General features: G+C 41.1%; 2 protein-coding genes across 10 annotated transcripts in view; both read right to left on the reverse strand.

The window, feature by feature from the left end:
• Positions 1 to 10114, reverse strand: part of LOC113650418 (macrophage mannose receptor 1) — a 32122-nt gene extending 22008 nt beyond the window's left edge. Inside the window, exons 1-12 of the mRNA XM_047805923.1 lie at positions 9813 to 10114; positions 7593 to 7738; positions 6750 to 6862; positions 6425 to 6558; positions 5666 to 5886; positions 5349 to 5458; positions 3950 to 4065; positions 3095 to 3230; positions 2920 to 3002; positions 2513 to 2632; positions 1288 to 1389; positions 68 to 226 (exon numbers count right to left, since the gene is read on the reverse strand). Coding sequence (XP_047661879.1) covers positions 68 to 226; positions 1288 to 1389; positions 2513 to 2632; positions 2920 to 3002; positions 3095 to 3230; positions 3950 to 4065; positions 5349 to 5458; positions 5666 to 5886; positions 6425 to 6558; positions 6750 to 6862; positions 7593 to 7738; positions 9813 to 9855 — 1483 coding nt within the window. The 5' untranslated portion in view covers positions 9856 to 10114. The remainder of the gene's footprint in view (positions 1 to 67; positions 227 to 1287; positions 1390 to 2512; positions 2633 to 2919; positions 3003 to 3094; positions 3231 to 3949; positions 4066 to 5348; positions 5459 to 5665; positions 5887 to 6424; positions 6559 to 6749; positions 6863 to 7592; positions 7739 to 9812) is intronic.
• A 3069-nt stretch (positions 10115 to 13183) lies between these two features.
• klhl8 (kelch-like family member 8) lies at positions 13184 to 21471 on the reverse strand. Of its 9 annotated transcripts, none has more exons than XM_047805380.1 (12): positions 21319 to 21407; positions 21079 to 21220; positions 20042 to 20205; positions 19140 to 19376; positions 18059 to 18682; positions 17742 to 17928; positions 17502 to 17645; positions 16569 to 16680; positions 16309 to 16477; positions 16051 to 16210; positions 15200 to 15401; positions 13184 to 14693 (listed from the first exon to the last, which is right to left on the reverse strand). In XM_047805380.1, the coding sequence occupies exons 4-12, from the start codon at positions 19332 to 19334 to the stop codon at positions 14570 to 14572; spliced, it is 1917 nt and encodes a 638-aa protein (XP_047661336.1). In that variant the 5' UTR covers positions 19335 to 19376; positions 20042 to 20205; positions 21079 to 21220; positions 21319 to 21407; the 3' UTR covers positions 13184 to 14569. The 9 variants fall into 9 exon arrangements, with proteins under 9 accessions (XP_047661336.1, XP_047661331.1, XP_047661340.1 ...); XM_047805375.1 differs by having other exon boundaries at positions 20042 to 20238; XM_047805384.1 differs by having other exon boundaries at positions 18134 to 18682; positions 20042 to 20238; positions 21319 to 21406.
• Between the last annotated feature and the right edge of the window lie 1515 nt (positions 21472 to 22986).

Raw genomic sequence — 22986 nt, forward strand, 5'->3', positions numbered from 1 at the left:
GATCTGATGAAGAACATGAGCGAGGTGGAAGCACTACCTGGATGACGAGCAGCTGTGTGTCACTCACCTGTGATGAAGCTGACCGTCCCCTGGTCGTGGATGCTGACCAGATGTCCGTTCTGTGAGAGACAGTAGTCTTCTGCGTCCTGCCATGTTTTAACAGACTCGCTTTCAAACTGATAGCAGTAATCCCCGTAGAGTAGGTATCCCTGGTCACAGTGGAATTCTGGAGAGACGGGGGGGGGGGGGGGGGGTGGAGAGAGAGAGGAAGAGAGAGAGGGGAGGGAGAGAGAGATGGAGGGAGAGAGAGGGAGAGAGAGGAAGAGAGAGAGAGAGAGAGAGAAAGAGAGAGGGATCTTCTATCTCTATTTTCTTTTTCTCTCCTCTACTCTCATACTCTCTCCCTCTCTCTCTCTCCCTCTCTCTCTCTTCTCTCTCTCCCCGTCTCCTCTCTATCTCCCCATCTTCCCTCTCCTTTTTTTTTACCCCCTCTTCCTCTCTTTTTCTTTTTTTCACTCTTCCCTCTATTGTTATTTTTTTCCTTATATCTTTTTCTTTTTTTTTCCTCTCTCTCTCTCTCTCTCTCTCTCTCTCTCTCTCTCTCTCTCTCTCTCTCTCTCTCTTCCTTTCTCTCTCTTCTCTCCCCTCTCCTCTTTCTCTCTCTCTCTTTCTTTCTCCTCTCTCTCTCTCTCCTCTCCCACTCTTTCTCTCTCTCTCCCCTCTCTCTCTCTCTTGCCCCCTCCCTCTCTCGCTTTTTTCTCTCTCCCGCGCGTCGCTCTCTCTCTCTCTCCTTCATCTCTCTACCCTTTCTTTCTCTCTCTCTCTTTCGTTCGCTCTCTTCATACGAGCGAGAGCTCTCTCCGCGCCCTGACTCGCGATTTTCTCGCTCTGCAGCGAGAGAGAGAGATGTGCTCCTCGCGCGACCCAACAACTAGGGCTATAGAGATATTGAGAAAGCGAGAGAGAGAGTGTGTGACGAGGAGACACAGAGGGGGGGATAGCGAATATGTCGAAGCAGAGGAGACCCACAATAGGGTGGGAGCATAGATCTGTCTATAGAACATATTCTCCAGATCAGATATCGATTTTTTTCCTCTAGACAGATTTATTTATTTCTCTATCTCTCTCTCTATCTCTATATCTCGCTGATATAGTAGAGACAGTCAGTATAACATGCAACAAATAGAGATGAGAGAAGGATAGAGACATCATTTGTCGTTATTAAGTAATTTGTATACAATGAGAGAGAGAGAGAGAGAGAGAGAGAGAGAGAGAGAGATGTCTCACCTGGAGGAGGTGTAGGTTTCACGTTCTGACCCCCCAACATCTTACAGATGTATGCCTGGACCTTGAAGCAGTTGGCTGTCTCCCATTTCCCAGCGTAATTCCCTGTGCACAAACACAGACACAAAGCCGAGAACACAAGACACCTCTACCAATACAATAATTTATGGTGATTCTTACACCATCTACTGTATTTCAGTATAATTGAGTTCTGGGTACACCCTTCGCCAACCTTCTAGAACAGAGATTGTATGCCACGTGTAATAAAAGTATTTTCAGGTTAAGTTTTTAACATAAAATAAATCTAGTAACCAGGGCCACCCGCAGCTTTCAGGCTTTTACACGTTTGTAGGCAGATATCTACAGGCGCGTGCTCGTCTACTCCCCCGGCTCACCCTCTCGTGAAAGGTTCGATCATGCGAACACCCCATGACATATACCTTGGGGCGCACACTCCACGGGAGAACTGCCATTCTGTTCTCACATTACTGGGTGTCACAATTCTTGACGGGGGAGTGGGGCGGTAGATAAGGTTAAGGTGCGACGGTCTGAATATGTTGAAGTCAGTGGTTAACTGTGGGGAGAAGGGGGATGGAACAATAGCAAGCAAACCTCAATCCAACACTTTTACATTAAAACTACATTCTTTTCCTTTTTTTTTGTCTCCCTGCTTCTCTTGCCCTTTATCTATTATTCTCATTCTCTCTTCCTCGCTTCCCTTTCCCCCTTTCTTCCTTCGGTTTCGTTCTTTACCTCCTTATCCTGTCTTGTCTTTTTGTTTCTCTCATCGTTTCTTCTCCCCCTCCTCCTTCCTCTCTCTCTCCCTCCCTCTTCGCTTCCCGCTTCCTTCTTTCGACTTTGATCCTCGAGATTTATGGTCCATCCCCATTTTCTATTCCTGTTCTTGTTTTTTTCCGCCTCTGGCTTTCCGCTTGTTCTTCAATTATTTTCCTCTCGTTCTTTCCTCTCTATCACCTTTCCGTTTTTATTCCCATAAACACTCTTTTCAGAAGAGGCTCAGTGACTAATCGCTAACCAGAGAGGTCCCGAGTCCCGACCCCCATCTTCCCTACATATCTAAATGTTACATACTGCTGCTTTAAGAACTGAACAATCTAATATTGTTGGTTAGCAACTTTGAACCTCTCTCTCTCTCTCTCTCACACACACACACACACACACACACACACACACACACACACACACACACACACACACACACACACACCTGTGTAAATCTGACCACAGTCCCAGAGCTTAACTGTGTTCTTTGGGAAATTAGGGCTCCAGTTGGAAAACTCGATATCTGTCTTATCCACCCATCGAAACTTGCCGTCCTCGTCCATATCTGAGGACGCAAACGGATAATTAATTGATTGATAATAAATAAATAAAGAGACAAAGAGACTGATATAACACGGCAAAGAGAGAGAGAGAAGAGAGAAGGATAAAGACTTTTAATTTATTTACCATCGATTCTGTAAACCATTAGTAGATAGATAGATAGATAGATAGATAGATAGATAGATAGATAGATAGATAGATAGATAGATAGATAGATAGATAGATAGATAGATAGATTCCTATCATTCTCCACGTGTGTGAGAACCTGACAGGACGTCGTGACGGCTGTACCTGAAACTCCGATCCACACGTCAGGAATGTTGATCTGGTGGATGTCAGGAAGCATGGCGTTGATGAAGTATTGCTCCTCCTCACTAGAAAAGATCACAGACACTCAGTGAGTCGTTAAACGTAACGATCAGTACATCAGGGTAACTGAGTGAGGAACTGAATTTGGGTTACAGACTTTTTGATGGTCAGAAGGTTTGCACCCATGCTGCTGCATCTGCTCAGCGCCTCGTGCCAACTGGTCAGCAGGCGGCCGTTAGTCACCACCAAATAGCAGCTTCCCTTATAGCTCATCCAGCCAAGTGGGCAAATGGCTACAGACAGACAGACAGACAGACAGACACAGACGGACAGACAGACACAGACGGACACACAGACAGACAGACACACAGACAGACAGACACACAGACAGACAGACACACAGACAGACAGACACACAGACAGACAGACACACAGACAGACAGACACACACACAGACAGACAGACAGACAAATACAGACGGACAGACACAGACAGACAGACAGACAAACACAGACGGACAGACAGACACAGACGGACACACAGACAGACAGACACACAGACAGACAGACACACAGACAGACAGACAGACAGACACACAGACATAGACAGACAGACAGACACAGACAGACAGACAGACACAGACAGACAGACAGACACAGACAGACAGACACAGACAGACAGACAGACAGACACACAGACAGACAGACACAGACAGACACACACACACAGACAGACAGACAGACACAGACAAAGACAGACAGACAGACAGACAGACACAGACAGACACAGACGGACAGACAGACAGACAGATAGATAGATAGATGCAGATCCATGTTTATTATATGATACTCAGCATGAAACAATAATGTGACTTAATAAATAAATACTGAAAAAAATAAACCTTATGTATTGATAATAAAATCCTTTAAAAAATACAACCAAAAAAGTCAGCACCAAAAGTGTTGGCACCCTCGATAAAGAGGTAGTCAGTAGTAATTAGACTAAAACTCACTGTTTAAGGCTCTCTTGCATGCGTATGGATGTTCAGAGCGACACAAGTGAGTTCGCCACTTCCCGTAATCATCTCCTGACTTGATGAGACCAGCACACAGGCCGTTCTGCTTATCGCTGTTAAGCACAACATCACAACACAACATGACAACACACCACAACACAACACGACAACACACCACAACACAACATGACAACACACAACAACACAACATGACAACACACCACAACACAACAACACAACATGACAACACACCACCACAACACCCCAACACAACAACACAACATGACAACACACCACAACACAACATGACAACACACCACAACACAACACCCCAACACAACATGACAACACACCACAACACAACACAACACCACAACAACACACCACCACAACACAACACCACAACATGACAACACAACACAGCATGACAACACAACACCACAACACAACATGACAACACACCACAACACAACATGACAACACACCACAACACAACATGACAACACACCACAACACAACACCACAACACAACAACACAACATGACAACACACCACAACACAACACCACAACACAACAACACAACATGACAACACACCACAACACCCCAACACAACAACACAACACAACACAACAACACAACATGACAACACAACACCACAACACAACATGACAACACAACATGACAACACACCACAACACAACATGACAACACAACACCACAACAACACAACACAACATGTCAGGGTTTACCATCATAATATATAATAGTAGTTATTTAATAATAATAATAATAATAATAATAATAATAATTATTATTATTATTATTATTATTATTATTGTTGTTGTTGTTGTTGTATTTTATAGTCTTTAGTTCTTAGTAAAAGTCTTCTGAAGATCATTCCAGTAATTTTTTATATATTTTTTTTAGTATTTAATAACTGTGAAGATATTTAAGATCAGACTTTGGAAGGTTTTAATACCTTTACACTACAATAAACACTTAATAAATCTGTAACACGACATTTCACACACACACCGTCATCCTCTCATGCTGTTAAACTTTGTAATTTATTGCTTAATAAAGAAAAAAAAGGAATATTTTTCTATTAATATTTAACGTTCATTTTAAACCTGAAGAAATCGTTCTGTTCCTAAACGGTTTATACGTGTCGATATGTCAGAAACTTTACATTTAAATAAAAATACCACTCATGTTTCATTCTTTCTTTTCGTCCCTGAACCTTTCGGTAATATTAAGACGTTACTTACACTTTGAATCCGTGAAGTTTAATCGCTTTGTGCGGCACAGTGTTGTTGTTTTTTAATATCATTTTTATTTCGTGTCTTAAAAGCGCAGTGACGAAATAAATGCGAGCCGATGACGTTTTCTCTTACGTGAGATCAGGCTGCCCGTGAGCCCAGTGTGTGTAGCTGAAGGAAGCTGCATCAGACCAACTGAACGAGCTGCTGTTTGGCTGAACTTCACAGGAAACGGATGTGCATTTCTGCAGAAGTGTAAAATCACATCAGAGTGGTTTATATGAAGAAATATTTACCCCATATACATTTACACGTCAGCGTCAGTCCAGCGTAGAAGAGAGACGTGGATGTTGTATACTGATGGTCCAGTCAGTCAGAACCTCTCACACACTTTCGGTCTCTTTTAATTAAAGACATGTATAATTGTTTCCAGTAAGTAAAGAGAGCCTCACCAGGGTGGAGTAGCCGAGCCACAGGTCGTAATTGGACGGTTCCAGGCCTAAGACATAGGTCTCTTCTTCTACCGATTCGATGGACACCAAGTCACCTCCCTCCTTCAGACACTCGGTCCGAGCAGACATCCAGCTGTTCCTAACCTCGTGGTGCAGTTTGTAGCAGTTAGAACCGAACTGTTCCCACCCATTTGCCATGTCACACAACATGGGAGGGTTCGCTTCAAAGAGAGACAGAAAAACAACACTATTAAAATCAGCTGAAAAGAAGTTTGTCATCATTAAAGCGCTCTAACAATTACAAGCCAAATATCGTTACATGAATTATAAACACCGACCAACCGACTGTCCGACTTCTGACAAATTTTATCCACGCTATCGATAAAACTAACTTTCGCCTCAAGAGTAAAGCTGAGCAGCTCTGAGCTGACTCGCATGAAGCGGAGCTCATTTCTGGCCCGGAAAAATAAATATCAAAAATATAGACAAAATGTTTTGTTTTTGTTTTGTATTCGTTCATAGTGACTTTTAAACTTATAAGAAAACGAGTTTTTGTTTATCGCTCATGTTAAAATTACAGCTTTATCTTTGACACTGGAGACTCCTTCAGGTTTAAAGGCTAAATAAATGCCTCCCATTTGCATTTCTACCCTATATATCTATCTATGCTAAATACAGTAAAGTATTTTAATTTAATAAACACGATAATAAACATAAAAACGACAGCCATTAGCCGCGGATCGCTGAAACGAAACGTACGGTTGTCTCGTTTGCAGATGTACTGCCTCGGCGCTGTGCACTGCTCGTCGTTCCAGCGACCTTCGCTGACCCCGTCCACTTGTCCGCAGTCCTCGTCGTCGTTAAAGTTATCTGGTTGTCCTGGTCTCCAGTACCTATAAACCACAGAGAAATGGAGTGAATTTAGATAGCATTTAGATACGTATGCAGGAATTACAATGAAGGTCTGGATAAAAGAGAACTGTGAAAAGGGCTGACACTGGAGACTCCTTCCATAATTTTATTTAACTTATCCATACAAAAATAATGGTCCATTCAGGACGAGTAAAGATAGACAGATACTTACTCCAGGTACGGGTAGTAAATGTTGCCGTCGCTCCATTCCCAGTTCCCCTCAGAGGCGATATCGTTCAGACCGATCCAGTATATCGAGTGACCGACCTGCGTAGTGACCCACAACTACGAAGAGGGAATAAGAGAAAACATCAGTTTAATCTACTCTTCTTTATACCGGGTCGTGTTTAAAGTTCTAATTCATTCACAGGAAATATAAACTTTGGATAACACCCGAATTAGCAGAGCTAATTGCGAGAAAGGGGTTCGCCTCACACCTCCAGGGTTGTGGGGTTCGATTCCCGCCTCCACCTTGTGTGTGTGGAGTTTGCATGCTCTCCCCGTGCCTCGGGGGTTTCCTCCGGGTACTCCGGTTTCCTCCACCCGGTCCAAAGACATGCATGGTAGGTTGATTGGCATCTCTGGAAAATTGTCCGTAGTGTGTGTGTGTGTGTGTGAGTGAATGAGAGAGTGTGTGTGCCCTGTGATGGGTTGGCACTCCGTCCAGGGTGTATCCTGCCTCGATGCCCGATGACGCCTGAGACAGGCACAGGCTCCCCGTGACCCGAGAAGTTCGGATAAAGCGGTAGAAAATGAATGGATGAATGAATGAATTTCGAGACACTAAGAATTTTATTGTGATTCTTAGATCTACTTTTTCAGTATAAATCGAGTTTTGGGGACATGCAGCCTTCAGAACAGAGATTATGTCATGCACGTGTAGATATAAAGTATTTTACATGTTAAGTTTTTAACATAAAATAAAATTAGTAACCAGGTCCACCAGAGCTTTCAGGCTTTTACACGTTTTTAGTCAGATATCATTACAAGGCTCGCTATACTCCGCCCGGCTCACCCTCTCGTGAAGGTTCGTGATGCTCATCAGATGACTTCCTTTGTGCGCACACTCCTCTAGAGCCTCATGCCATGTCTTTTTATCAGTGGAGAAATAGTAACACCTTTCCTCGTGCTCCCTCCATCCTGTTTCACAATCACCTAGGACTGAAAGAGAGAGAGAAATGGAGAGAGAGAGAGAGAGAGAGAGAGAGAGAGAGAGAGAGAGAGAGAGAAAGAGACAGAGAGAGACAGAGAGAGAGCAACAAAGAGAGGAAGAGAGAGACAGAGAGACAGAGAGAGAGAGAGAGCAACAAAGAGAGGAAGAGAGAGAGAAAGAGAGAAACAGACAGAAAGACAGAGAGAGAAACAGACACACAGACACACACACACACAGAGACAGAGAGAGAGACAGAGAGAGAGAGAGAGACAGAGAGAGAGAGAAACAGAGAGTGAGTGTGTGTGTGTGTGTGTGTGTGTGTGTGTGTGTGTGTGAGAGAGAGAGAGAGAGAGAGAGAGAAACAGACAGAGAGAAAGAGAAACAGACAGAGGTGAATAAGACCAAGCCAGATGCATGAATAGACAGACAGACAGACAGACAGACAGACAGACAGACAGACAGACAGACAGACAGATAGATAGATAGATAGATAGATAGATAGATAGATAGATAGATAGATAGATAGATAGATAGAATTATTAATTAGCCTGCTAAGATAAATGTTAGCTATCTAGCAGAATCTTAGCTGGTTAAGTGACATACGTTAACTAGTTAGCCGCGTTAAATGCTTCTATCTGAGTTTGGTGTTAACCAGCTGAATGAGATATTTACTAGCTAAGTTGATTTTTAAATTGCTCCTGAGATTAATGCTAACTAATTGAATTTAATGTTAATTAGCATTGTCTAGATAGCTGTGTAAAAGTCAGGGCATTAATGTTAGCTAGTTAATATATTTAAACTGGTTAAGATGAATGTTAGCTAGTTAGTTGAGTGTTAGCTGGTTAAGTCCAGCATTGTTATATGGGATGTTGTATGATGTCCTAAAGATCTGGATTAATTAAAGATTTTACAGAAAATCTTTATACTAATTATATAAAGATTTCTCTATTGAACTACATGAGTGGAACTTAGTTGACTTTTTTCCACCGCGTCGTTTAAAAAGCCATTCCGTGTGAAGACAAAACACGTCCAACATAAAAGTCCCATGACTGCAGCTAAAGTCATGTGACATACGCATCCAAACGGCAGCAGTAATAACACCACACAGTGCTAATGTTTGACTGGACTTGTTTTATCAGTTTGTAGAGGCTTGTAAAAAAAAAAAAAAAAATCACATGGACGAGAAAATTATAAATAATAAAGATAAAGAATAGTGTCTGTGAACCGAGGTGGATCATTTAGCGTGGTTATGTGGGATGCTATTTGGTGTGTGTAAATAAAGACATAGTTTAGCTAAATATATGCTAAATATATGCTACATTTAAATGGTGTTTATCAACCTACATTAATCTGTAAAGTCATCCAAATGGTATGTAATATAAAATAAAATAATAAAATTGCTGTTATGGAAACAACCTTCGATTTTTAAATGCAACAATATTTGCATTTGCAATTGCTATAAAAATAAAAACCTACACTTTTAATTTTCTAATGTAATCAACATCTGCTGGTAGACTGCCTCTCAAAATTATTTTTGAATAATTAAAAATTTATATTTTAAACCAAATTGCTAATTTAGTGTAAATTGGCTGAGATCTTAATATTCTACAGAAGTCCAATTCCACTGAAATTCCTAATATAAATGAAAATCTGACTGTAAAATAGAGCTTAATATTACTTTTCATGTAATATTGAATATTCAGTTTTTCATTTTATATCATTTAATATATTAAAACAACTAAAAATACTAACCACACCAAAATTTCCGTTGTCGCTGAAATCTCATTCCGAGTCGAACGCAACGAACAGACTTTTCTATGTTTTTTTAACACTTCGGAATTAAAGGAAATCTGCCAGCCGAACAAGCATGCATATATCAATAAATAAATAAATAAATAAATAAATAAATAAATAGACAAATAAAACGTTCTGAAGGAATTCTAACGGATCGATCACGGTACTCTGAATGATCACGGAAAATTCTGAAGATCGTCTCAACATTCGACATCTAAATAAATCTAAATCTCACGAATCTCTGTCTAAAATGTCTTAAATTAAAAAAGTAAACAAATCGATACTTACCACAATGAACGAGAGCAAAAAGTGCGATGAAGCGTAAGAACATTCTTTTGCTCTTTTTCACTCGGTGAGGCAGGAAATTAACACTTTTACTTCAATCTCACAGGTTATTTACGAATTCTGTATATTTCAGTCCCGGTGAAATTTAAGAAATTTAGAAAATTAAGAAATTTTAGACTTTCTAGAAATTCAAAAGTTAAACGTTTTTTGCCTCATGTCTGTAAAAAAAAAAAACGTCTGTTTTCCCACGGATCCCCGAGAGCGTGTGCACCGGCCGTCGCTCTCCGCAGATCTGAGCATCTTCAAGGTTTGCAGCTTCTTTTCAGTTTCGTCCCAAAGTCCAAAGACGAAGCTGTAAAAACATCATGATGCTGCAGGAGACTTTATTCTCAACTTTATACAACGGAGAGCGAAGACGTAGGAAATCAGGTTAAAATATCTTTTACTCATATACATAATAATTATGGTTAATGCTTTCATTATTCCGATTATTAGGCGATAAAAGGTGAATTTACTGCACAATTATAAAAGCCCACTACAAATGCACAATAAAACTTTGTACCGACAAAATCTGAAAAACACCACAGTTTATATAATTACTTAAAAAATAATGGAAAAAAATGATTTAAAAAAAAGTTCACACTTAAATGTAAAAAACTCACTTAGCTTAACTTAACATTCCTTACATTATTTACTGAATAATAGTTAATATTTTAATAATTTGATCTAATTCATATTAAGAACACCATCACATCTATTCAGTTTTAAAGATCTTTATTTTTATTAAAAAAAAAAAAAAAAAGAATATTATAAAAGATTCTTCTCTTAAAACTACATGAAATTTACATTTACAGCATTTAGCAGACACCCTTACCCAGAGTGACTTACATCTGAGCGTTAAGGGCCTTGCTCAGGGGCCCAGCAGTGGCAGCTTGGTGGACCTGGGGTTCAAACCCATGACCTTCCGATCAGTAGCCCAACTGTCGTATTTAATGTTTACACTACACACGATCTGATCAAATGGAAAATAACAAAAAATTTTTTAAAAATGTATGGAAAATAAGGTTATAATAAAACATCAAAGGCACCGATACTTTATTTTTGAGCCAACGATTATGTGAAATATTATTATAAATGTTATTATTAGCATTATTAGTCATTTTAATAGAACGATTTTTTATTTTTTCCCCCTTTTAATAGAAAGATACTGCAGCGAATTTAGTCGTACAGAGGATGAAATCCAAAGAATAAAAGTATAAAATAACCACAGCTACATTTTACTATTATGTTGTTGGTTTTTTTTGCACAAAATACTTTCCAAAAACGATTTTGTTTTGTTTATTTGTTTGTCTTTAAATCCGCTTTGCCGTTTTTACTAGTTCCTAAATTTATTTCCACATGACTCAGCAAAGTTAGCGAAATTGTCACGGCAAAAAAATGTTTTAAATATCAAAGTCCAAAAGATTTAATAAACTTTATTTTTATAACGCTGCATAATTTCAGACCGTAAATGTTACATAATAACAAACCGGCTTTCAATGTTTCAACTCTTTTATAGTGAACCGATGCTGCAAAATTCCTGACAAGCCAATAAAGAGGTGATAACGAGGTTCGTTTTCCTACAAAATTGAATGAATGAGCGATTTACTAATTTACTAATTCTGCGATTTAAAAGAACCGTTCGATCGTGCTTTGTAAAGTGTACAAAACTATTACAACAAAGTCCTTTATTGGCTTTTTTTTTGTAATTACGACAAATGAGCTTGTTAACGAACAGAGAAAATTCAATCAAAACATTTATTTCACACAAGAAAGAAAAAAGTTCGAATGAAAATAATTCGGTTACGGAATAGAGACGAACTGCACGACCTCCGGTCACGTTTACTTACGTTTATACAATTGTCAAGATTCTACAGTTATACAAGATATAGTTGATATATACAAGATATTACTGTAAAATTCTGTTAATAAATTAAGTGTTATGGTTCGTTGTATATTTCAAACATAACGATTGTGTGTATGTACACAATGTTACACGTCTTCGCTGGTATATCGACATGCTGATGTTCATCGGTTAGCAGTGTTTTGTAAGTAGTTACTGAATAACTACAGCGTTAAAGTTTAGAAGTGTAAGCGGGAATACGAGGTTGATTACGCTGTCGTACAGCTCGCTAACCTTTGGTCTGTTATTGTTACACAAATCTAACACAGATTTAAGTCTCTCTGTCGAATGTGTGGCAATAACTTAATTAAAAAAAAAAAGCTACAGTACATTACTTTAAAAAAATGTACGTGCATTACTACAGGTAATATTCGTGTTAGATTAGCGCGATCCTACTGGTGTCGGTCAATATAGATTCAGTATAAATGATCAGTGTAGTGTTAGTACAAGCAGCAATTAAGGGGGCCAGACACTAGCGGCCAGGCATTATAGGTACAAGCAGCAATTAAGGGGGCCAGACACTATAGGGGCCAGGCATATAGGTACAAGCAGCAATTAAGGGGGCCAGACACTATAAGTACAAGCAGCAATTATGAAGGCCAGACACTATAGGGGCCAAGCATATAGGTACAAGCAGCAATTAATGGGGTCAGGAACTTTAGGGGCCAGGCATATAGGTAAAAGCAGCAATTAAGGGGGCCAGATACTATAGGGGCCAGGCATATAGGTACAAGCAGCAGTTAAGGGGGCCAGGCACTATAGGGGCCAAGCATATAGGTACAAGCAGCAATTAAGGGGGCCAGACACTATAGGGGCCAGGCATATAGGTACAAGCAGCAATTAATGGGGTCAGGAACTTTAGGGGCCAGGCATATAGGTAAAAGCAGCAATTAAGGGGGCCAGATACTATAGGGGCCAGGCATATAGGTACAAGCAGCAGTTAAGGGGGCCAGGCACTATAGGGGCCAAGCATATAGGTACAAGCAGCAATAAATGGGGTCAGGCACTTTAGGGGCCAGGCACTATAGAGGCCAAGCATATAGGGGTCAGGCATATGGGTACAAGCAGCAATTAAGGGGGCCAGGCACTATAGGGGCCAAGCATATAGGTACAAGCAGCAATTAAGAGGGGTTTCAATTTGTTACAAAGTCATCAAGGTGCCAATTAATCTTGATGTAACAGGAAATCAGCCATAGTGAATGTGATCATTTGTTTCCTGCGTCGTCTCCAACAGATTTTTTCCAAGTATGAAATGTCAGAGAGAGAGCACTGGGAGGTGAACGTACAAAGATCAGGAAGAATTTCTAAAAGTAGCTATCACACAAATGCACCTATAAATAAATAGGTTTAAAAGGTGATCATGTAAATATCACATTCTTATTAAAAATCTTTGTTTCACATCCTTTCAACCGAAAAACTGGATACACAAGGATTTTATTTCGTTCAATTCTTATAGTTTTATTTGAATAATACAAACTGACATAAATACAGTAGAGTAGCTCTCGTTTTAAAACAGGTGCTTGTTTGATAGAGACGTTTTCACACACTGAATAAGTCAGTCATGGTTCCCAGTGCCAGTGTTTTCTATCCTAATCCCTGAATTTATAATCATTCTAAATTTGAGGGGGAAAAACTGCATAAAAATTCATCAAACTCCGTTTTTCCTCGGGAACCGGACTGGGAAGTTTTAGACACTATTTATACATCAGTCATGATTTCTTTAATTCACATACAAAATAAAACCCTGCTGCTGAAAACCAGAATTGCACAAGTGGAGCGTTCGTAACGCTTCGTGTCAGCTTGTAAACGACCTCGTGTGATTCTCTGTGCTTTAAATACTTAACAATAAATAGAAATATACAGATAAAGTTACAGGGAAATCTCTTCGAAGTGACGGCGTGATTCGATACATGAGCTGAAAAGAAAGATAATAATCGGCGTACGTATAAATAGATAGAAATCCGTTCCGAAAACCACAGAATTAAAACTTTATAGATAGAGCGATAAAAACAAAAAAAAAACAAAAACCTACAAACACGATTTGCGCGTGAAAAGCAGAAACGACACTTATTTTTTGTTTGAAACGTATTTCGTGTCAGTTGGTTTTTCAGACGAGAATCGAAATGTTTCGAGTCTATAAACATAGTGCACGGTAACGGTGATGCATGGATATGGAGCCAAATTCCATGTACAAAAAAACAAAAAAACAAAAAACAAAAACACAGTACAGTAAAACAGCTCCCTCTGTAGGTCCTCTGCGGAAGCGAGCGAGCGAGTCGGCCGTCCGGCCGTCGGCGTCGTCAGGTAACGAGCTCCTGCGTGTCTACTTGGCTTTGCCTTTGTTTAACGTGTAGTTAAAGTGAAGTAGCGTTTTCCACAAAGATCACCGCTGAGTAGATCGTCTTATAATAACCGGAGGCGGCGTGAAATGACGGCACAGTTCTCACAAATCTGTGATTCCTCTATGAAATAAGATGTAAATCTAGACTGTGTAGTGCGAGTAATATCAAAGCGTCCTGGTCTTTAAACCAGACGTGAGAGAACTGACACGAGGAAGAGTTCAGACAGAGATACAATAAAAGTCTGGAGGAAATGTGGAGGAACTGCTGCGATGGAGTGTGTGTTTTAACTGTGTACGGTGAGTATAAGTGTTGATACAACATTTGTGTGTGTGCGTGTGTGTGTGTGTGGAGTATTTAGTTTGTAATATGTGTATAGATTCTAAAAATGTTGTAGTGCTGTATATGGATTGTGTGTGTCTATGTGTGTCTGTGTGTGTGTGTGTGTGTGTGTGTGTGTCAGTATTCCAACAGTTACACTACATGCAGTCGACCACGTTGCTTGAACCCTGACCCACGTCTCGAATCTGACTTATGTGTGTGGCGCAGACTGCTACGCCCGCTCCGGCCCTGCAGTGAGACACAGAGCCCACCAACTCCCACCTACACACACACACACACACAAAATCAATATCCCAAAATACAAGAAGTCAGGAAAACAGGAAAGCTGACTGACAGACAGGAAATTAGGCAAACAAGTAGACAACAGACAGACATAAAGGAAGGCAGACAGACAGACAGCGAGACAGACATAAAGGAAAGCAGACAGACAGACAGACAGACAGACATAAAGGAAAGCAGACAGACTGACAGACAGAGACAGACAGAGAGACAGACAGATAGAAATGACAGACTGGAAGCAGACAGGTGATGCAGACAAACACACAGAAAGGAGGACAGACAAACAGGCATATGGATAGATGGATGAATACAGATACATGATGGATGAATTGATCAGATTGTACAGTCAGCTGATACAGATAAAGGTTAGGACAGAAAGGATTGGATATACATAGACCGGCCGGACGGACGGACGGATGGACGCTTACAGAAGACATTCGAGAGCGGTTGCTGAAGTCGTAACGCTGCTTTAACATTTTACTTCTCACCTGTTCATGCGTGGCTCAAACGCCTCCACCGTGTTCAGGTAGATGTTTCCGTTGTGACCGCCCACGGCGAAGACCCGCCCCATCACCGTGGCAACACCGACTCCGCCCCTTGGTGTGGTGAGCTCTGCGACGTACTCCCAGCAATTCGTCCTGGGATCGAAGCGCTCCACTGAACTCAGTGGAGAGTTATCATCAAACCCACCTGAACACACAGACACAAAGAGATACGGGAAGCATCCAGTACAATTATGGGCTGTAGCTCATCAGACGTGTTGCAAAGTATTGGCTCCCCTCCTCCCCATCCATGGCTATGTGTGTGTGTGTGTGTGTGTGTGTGTGTGTGTGTGTGTGTGTCCACTTGTATGAGTGTGTCAGTAGTGAAGTTTTAAACACCGCATTCATTTTCTGTGCTTTATCACTTTCACACACACACACACACACACACACACACACACACCTTTTTTCGCACAAACAGAATTTTTCGCTTCCACATTCAACACTGTCATCTGACCACAGTGTTCACTTTAGTTAGAAATGTCAGGTTTCCCCCGAACACACCATATACCAAAGCCACACACACTGTTATATTACTCAGTGGAGCTGAAGGTCAACAAGCGAGTCATGTGTTAATCCTACGCATCGGTCACTTATTCACAAACTTGCACTTTTCACCTTTACACTTTCTTCTCTCTCGCTCGTTTTTTTTTTTAATGTAATTTGCTTATCGAAGGTCAGCTGTTTTAAACCTGGCTGGTGTTATAAAGCAGTCATAACATGACAGACAGTAAAGAGGTCAACGCTGCCTCACGAGGGCTCTGATGTATTCGTGTCGATTCGCTCTTTCTCCGTACCTACGACGTAAAGACAGCCGTTCAGTTCGCTCACGCCGTTTCCTGCGCGTCTCTGCCCCATTTCGCGCACGTCGCTCCATTTGTTGAGGTGCGGGTCGAAGCGTTCGACGCTTGACAGCGAGGCCACGCCGTCGTTCCCTCCTACGGCATAGACGTAGCTCTGATGGTGAAGACAAACAAGTTATAAAAACGCTTAGAGTTTCAAATCAACGTAGAATTGATGATGATGATGATGATGATGCTTTGCTCTGCTCTCACCCCTAAAGCGACAGAGCCCACTCCTCCTCGAGGGGTGTTCATGGGAGACACCGCGCTCCAGCGGTCCACCTCGATATCGTAACGCTCCACATCGCTAAAGCACGAGTTATCATCCAGACCTCCTATAGCGTAGATCGGACCTCCAAGTGTAGCCAGCGCAATGCCCCTCCTACACACACACACACACACACACACACACACTAGTACAACCAAAATCTAGCCTTGGACAGGAGAGAAACGTCTTGAAGGGTGTCTGATACCTTTTTGTGTTCATGGAGGCCTTCATCATCCACTTATTGGTCAGTGGGTCAAACATCTCCATGTTCCCCAGATGCTCGCTGCCATCATGGCCGCCCACTGCGTACACCTTTCCTATGGACACACCCCGTTTTCCAATCATCTGCTTTCATTTATTCCTGTTCTTCAATACTAATTATTCATATCACTCTCTCTGCTTCTCTATACCCTTATTGTCTGTCCAGCTCTTGTCAGCGCTCTGTCCTTATTCCTCTCTCTCTCTCTCTCTCTCTCTCTCTCTCTCTGTCTGTAACCCTTTTTTGCTCTGTCACACTTTGTGTCTTCCATGTTCTGCTTCCACTTTCTTCTTAACTGTTACTTTATTACCTTTTCTCTCTCTTCCTCCATCTCTCTCTCCCCATCTCTCTCTTCATCTCTCTCTCCATCTCTCTCCCCATCTCCCTCTTCATCTCTCTCTCTCTTCATCTATCTCTCTCCCTTTTCATCTCTCCCCCTCACACTCTCTCTCTCCCCCTCGCTCTCTCTCCATGTCTCCCTCTTCATCTCTCTCTCTCTCCCTCTCTTCATCTCTCTCCCTATATCTCTCTCCCTCTCTCCCCATCTCTCTCTCTCTCCCCCCCATCTCTTCATCTCGCTCTCTCTCCCTCTCTCTCATCTCTCTCCATCTCTCTCTCTCCCTCACTTCATCTGTCCTTCACCCTGTCTCTCTCTATTTTTCTCTGTCTCACTGCTCACTCTCTTTCTACCTGTATGTCACAGTTCTTAACAGTCCCCATGTCTCTCGATCTTTCTGTTTTCTCTCTCTCTCAGACAGCTCTCTTTTCTCTCTCTCTCTCTCTCTCTCTCTCTCTCTCTCTCTCTCTCTCTCTCTCTCTCTCTCACTCATTTCACCATGCATCTCTCGTTCCCTCTGTTTGCCTGTCTATCTATCTTACCTTCTACAGAGATGACTCCCACGTGTCTGCGCCTGCTGTTCATCTCGGGGCCGAAGAACCAGCTGTTCTTGCTGATGGAGTAGCACTCGATGCTCCGAAATGGATCCCCGGAACCTCCACGTCCCCCCACGCAGAACAGCACGCCTGCACGAGGTCAAACGTCAACAACAATCGTTAGACCGTGAGCTCGGATGCCGCAGACGTCTACATTTTTCCTCTAACGTGCTTGCATGCTCTGACCTGCTGTGTGTTTGCGTGGTGTGGTGCGGATGGAGTACTCAAAGTTAGGCACGTTCTTGTTGCTCAGGTGCAGGTGGTAGTTCCTGGCCTCGTCCAGCAGGTCTCGGCAGCTCAGGTCAGACTTGATCATCTCCTCTTTGGCCACGGTGCCTGTGAGGAAGTCCACGGGGAGCAGAGGAAGACGTACCTGCGGTAAAAACATCGAACACGCTGTAAAAAAGGAGATACCGTCAACGATCTTTCATCGGTGATGGGGAGGGCTGTTTCCATAGAAACGCTAACTCTCATAAATGTTGTTATAGACGACTAATAAACACCTTCTGACCAGCCGGTATTGAGGAATCCAGCGTTTTTCCCTTTTTACTCAGCCTTGGTTGTATTAAAGATGGTACCTGAGACATGATCTGGTGAAGCCAGAGCTCATGGTGCTGTGGATTGGCTTTGAGCCACTTGACAGCCGCTTCGTACACCTGTGTCTCGGACTGGATGTTGAGGTCGCTGGAGCTGAGCAGCGTCTTAAGGTGCTGCGGTGAGACACGTGTGAAATCGTCACTCTCCAGCACTTGGCCGAAGTTCTCGCAGGCGTAGCGGTCGGCCATGTCCATCAGGTCCACGCGATGGTGGCTCTCGGCGAAGGTGCGCACGGCGAGGCAGTTGGATGGATGGAAGTGGGCCTTCATGTATTCGCAGCAGGCCCGTGCCACCAGCTCCACCTGCAGGATACAGGCGGCGTAGAGCAGCGGCTGGACGTTCTCTACGGTCAGAGTCAGACGTGACGAGTAGGCAAAGCGCACCAGATCCTGGATAGCGTCGCCGTCAAAGTCGCGGATCTCGATCAGCTCCTGCTTGGCCTCGGCCATGTCCGACAAAAACATGGCACGGAAATACGGCACCACGCAGGCCAGCACCAGCTTGTGGCAGGGGATCAGCTTAGTGCCAACCTTCAGGAAGCACAAAGCTATGATTAACAACATATTTTAATAACACCATCACTGCATATTATTGTCGTTAACTAAAGAATATTAAAAAATATTAACTCGATTAACGAGTAGACTAGACTTAGTGCTCATTTGTTATTTTTAAATATTTATATAGTGTCATAGAAGTGAGTCAAATTATCTTCTGCTTCTACTTTTCCACCTTTCCAGATCTCACAGCTCTCTGTCTGACCTTTTATGGAGTTTTGTGGGCGTCACTATATGCTAACAGCTGTGACAGGGATGCACTTTACATACGATCAGCATCCTGACACGAGAATGGAGAATATCGGCCTTTCTAAAAAGTTTTAGTTCAGTTCAGCTTATGCAACATTTTTTGTATTGTCATTCAAAGAATAGACGACTTGGTGTTTCGTTACAGGAAACGGTCGACGACGGGGTAGCGTGACGCAGCCGGTACCTTCAGCGTGACGTCACAGAGCTCTCCGTTCTCGTAGAACTGTCTCAGCGAGTTGTGAAAGTCCTTCCAGGCTTCGTTAGCCTCGAAAACGAACGAGCCGTCTGTGGCGCACTCTGCCTCAGGAGACCGCGACACACACTTTGTCCTGAGCTTGTGCTGCTTTACATTCTCTGCCACGGTGTCACCCGGTGCCATGGTCACTCACTCACACACTCACACACATACATGCACACACACCTGCAGAGGGACAGAAGGGAAGTCAGGTAAAATGCAAATCAAGCAAGAGAGGCAACAGGATACATATGTGAGGATCTGCGCGCCTGATAAAGTAATGGCACCCCAGGAGCTTTCTATACAAAAGAAGCTTATTTAGAGCAATCTGTTATCATAACTCACCTAAGCTTTTTAATAATGACTAAAAATCTAACGGAAAGATCTTAAGTTAAATTTTATTTATTTTTTTTTTGTAAAACAAACGTTTTCACAGAATACTTTATTTTCAGCACTTGGTTTTTAAAGGTTAACCCTCACAAAAACACAATATAAAATTAAATAAAAAATACGTCCCAATTAATTATCACCAACGGAACACACACCCAAAGCTTGCAGTAAAATGATCAAAGTCAAACCTTAAAGTCCTCAATCAGCTTTGATTCTTAACCGACAGAGCAGCCATTTCCCTCCTTCTTTTCTGTGTGTGTGTGCGTGTTTCTGTAATACATTCGGATTAGTCTAAACAATAAAGCCTGTGTTTTCTCGTATTGTCTTCATCTGACCGAGATTCCTATCATGGCCTAGTTACTGGCCCACATCAGCAGAGGGAAGTTCTCTTGATGCCCACGCAGACCCGAACAAGCTTTAGCTCTGGTGTGGTCTGAATGGATCCTCTGTAACACACTCACCTCATCAACATTCGCTTAGCGGCGTGTGTGAGGGCCGGCGCCGCTTTCCAGTGTGAGACCCATCAAAGGCCTTTTGTTTTTCTCGCCAAGCCTCAGCCGCAGAGAGCGCTCTCTCGCTCGCTCGCCGCTGCACTCGTCCTCATCCCTCGTGTTCCATCTTCATGCTGCTGGTAACAGGAGAGCAGAGCGATGACTTCCTGAAATAAACATGGAGCTCACTGGATTATGTTACAGAACCAGCTTTAAAAACAACCGCATGATCATTAGGAAATAAAACAATCCACTTTGTGCTTTCACGGGAAAATAATAAAGCAGGAATGAAAGAAAAAGTCACCACTCTGAAGGTTGATTCTTCTCTCATCACTGCACACCTCTTTCACACGGGTGGAAACTTTTGCGAGTTTTTCTCACTCACACCACAGTAATTACATTTTACTAGCTAAACTGAATTTTTGGCCATTTATAGCTACGTTACAAATAAAATATACACAACGGAGACTCCAGATACGTGTTTAATAATAAACACATTCATACTTACACTATCAACGACTCCACGTGTTTTATGTTTAGTCCCGTTGATTTAGCCGTTACTATAGAAACGCCAACTTAAATGGAGCGAACGATCGAACAAAAACTCTCGACCAATCAGAATGGAGAATTTAACACATCCGTTTAATTAACGAACACAAAGCTTTTTAGCTCTAACGTGTTATTCATGTAAAGACAGAACATAAAGGTGTATTTTCTTTAACATGACGTAATAAAATTAATTTAGGGTCATCATTTAATTGGTAATATGATATATTTATTAGGTTACGACAGTGTTATGGACCAGTTTATGGCTTATGTGATAAATACTGATGTTTGTCACAATGTTAGCGATGTTATGGTGAATAAATAAATAATCTATATTTATAATGTAGTGTTTATTTCTGTGTAGACCAACATTTAGTGTAAAATAAATAACACAGTCGCTAATTACAGACTCTAAAAACGAGCCTTTAGTCAAATACAAAGCTCTAAAATAAACGCATTACCGTTTAAATGAATTAACTTCGTTTATCCAGTCAGCTTTAGCGTTAGCATTAGCTTTAGCATTAGCATTCATGCTCACTAACGCTACACACACTGGGCACCAGACGTTAATCCGCTCGTCCTACAAAACCCGGAAACGGAAACCTTTATAACAACATGGAGATTATTAATAGATTAATATTATAATATAAACCATGTAAATGCAGTAGATTATATAAACACTGCAGAATTCGGTACTTTACCTTATTATTCCAAGTCAAACGCAGTCTTCGCTCTCGGATTTGACGACCAGGCGATTTGTTGTCAGACGCTGGACCGCAAAGAACTCTGGGAAATGGAGTTCAATCGTTACACGTTATTTACTCATTTTTACTAAGTGATGTTTACACGTTATTTACTAATTTTTACTCAGTGATGTTTACACGTTATTTACTAATTTTTACTCAGTGATGTTTACACGTTATTTACTAATTTTTACTAAGTGATGTTTACACGTTATTTACTAATTTTTACTAAGTGATGTTTACACGTTATTTACTAATTTTTACTAAGTGATGTTTACACGTTATTTACTAATTTTTACTCAGTGATGTTTACACGTTATTTACTAATTTTTACTCAGTGATGTTTACACGTTATTTACTAATTTTTACTCAGTGATGTTTACACGTTATTTACTAATTTTTACTAAGTGATGTTTGCACGTTATTAACTAATTTTCACCCAAAATAATTAAACTTGATTTTAATTTTGGGTTTTCCCCAAATGATTGATTTTTAGATTATTGATGTTTTTTTTCCCCACATGATTAAATTATATAACAAACACACACACACACACACACACACACACACACACACACACACACACGTTTGTTTGATTTTACTTTAGACATGATTAACTTGTGTACATACTATACAATATATCTATCTATCTATCTATCTATCTATCTATATACACACGCAAACACGATTTATTTTGACATAATTTAATTATAATTTTAATTTATTTATTTCACAGGTGATTTCTTCTGTGAATAAACCTGTATTATGAATCGTTTCAGGCCAAATCACATATACGGTACATTCTTCTTCTCAAAAAAAAAAGTTATGTTATTTTATTCATTAAAAGGTAGAGAAAAAAGAACAATCACAGGCCCGGTTTCAAGAAAAAAAAAATGTCAGTGAGTCGTTTGAAATAGTCAACCCTTGTCGTTAAGCCGAATCAAACGAACTAACTCATTTAAACGACTCAGCCAAAACATTCTCCTGAGTAATCTTTGCTGTTTAGGGCAATAAACTGGATCTTTTCTAAAAGCAGGAAATCTGATTAGGAAATTCGATGACCTTTCTGTGTATCCGTGAATCATATATCGTCTTTATCTGTCTTCATTTATCTTATAAACCAATTTACACACCAGACAAACATTTCCTTTTAATAGCGGATGAAAAATTAACATCAGTCTCACTTTCACACATTCATCTTCCTGTATCACAGTTCATCACATACAAAAACGTTAATATAAAAAACAAAAACAACGAAAAAAACCAATTAAATCAATTAAAGTAATAAGAAATGTTCTATAAAACTACACGACGAATAAATTCTTCTTGTGCTTCAGTGCCGCTCATTTCAATGAACTTTTTAACTGAAATGAAGTCTATACGTTCTAAAGTGCACTTTATGATGCCTTTCGAGTGAAGAATACCTGATGATGTGCACTGTATCCTCCACTACATGAAAGAAAATGATCTAGGGTGCTAATACCTGCCAGAAAATATGAAGGTAAGACCCAACGTCCTTCTGAAAACTGGGCCAAAGGGGTTTAAATAACATTCATTCATTCATTTATCTTATCTGAACTTCTCGGGTCACGGGGAGCCTGTGCCTATCTCAGGCGTCATCGGGCA

The sequence above is a fragment of the Tachysurus fulvidraco genome, chromosome 21, assembly GCF_022655615.1.
Source record: "Tachysurus fulvidraco isolate hzauxx_2018 chromosome 21, HZAU_PFXX_2.0, whole genome shotgun sequence".
NCBI lineage: Eukaryota > Metazoa > Chordata > Actinopteri > Siluriformes > Bagridae > Tachysurus > Tachysurus fulvidraco.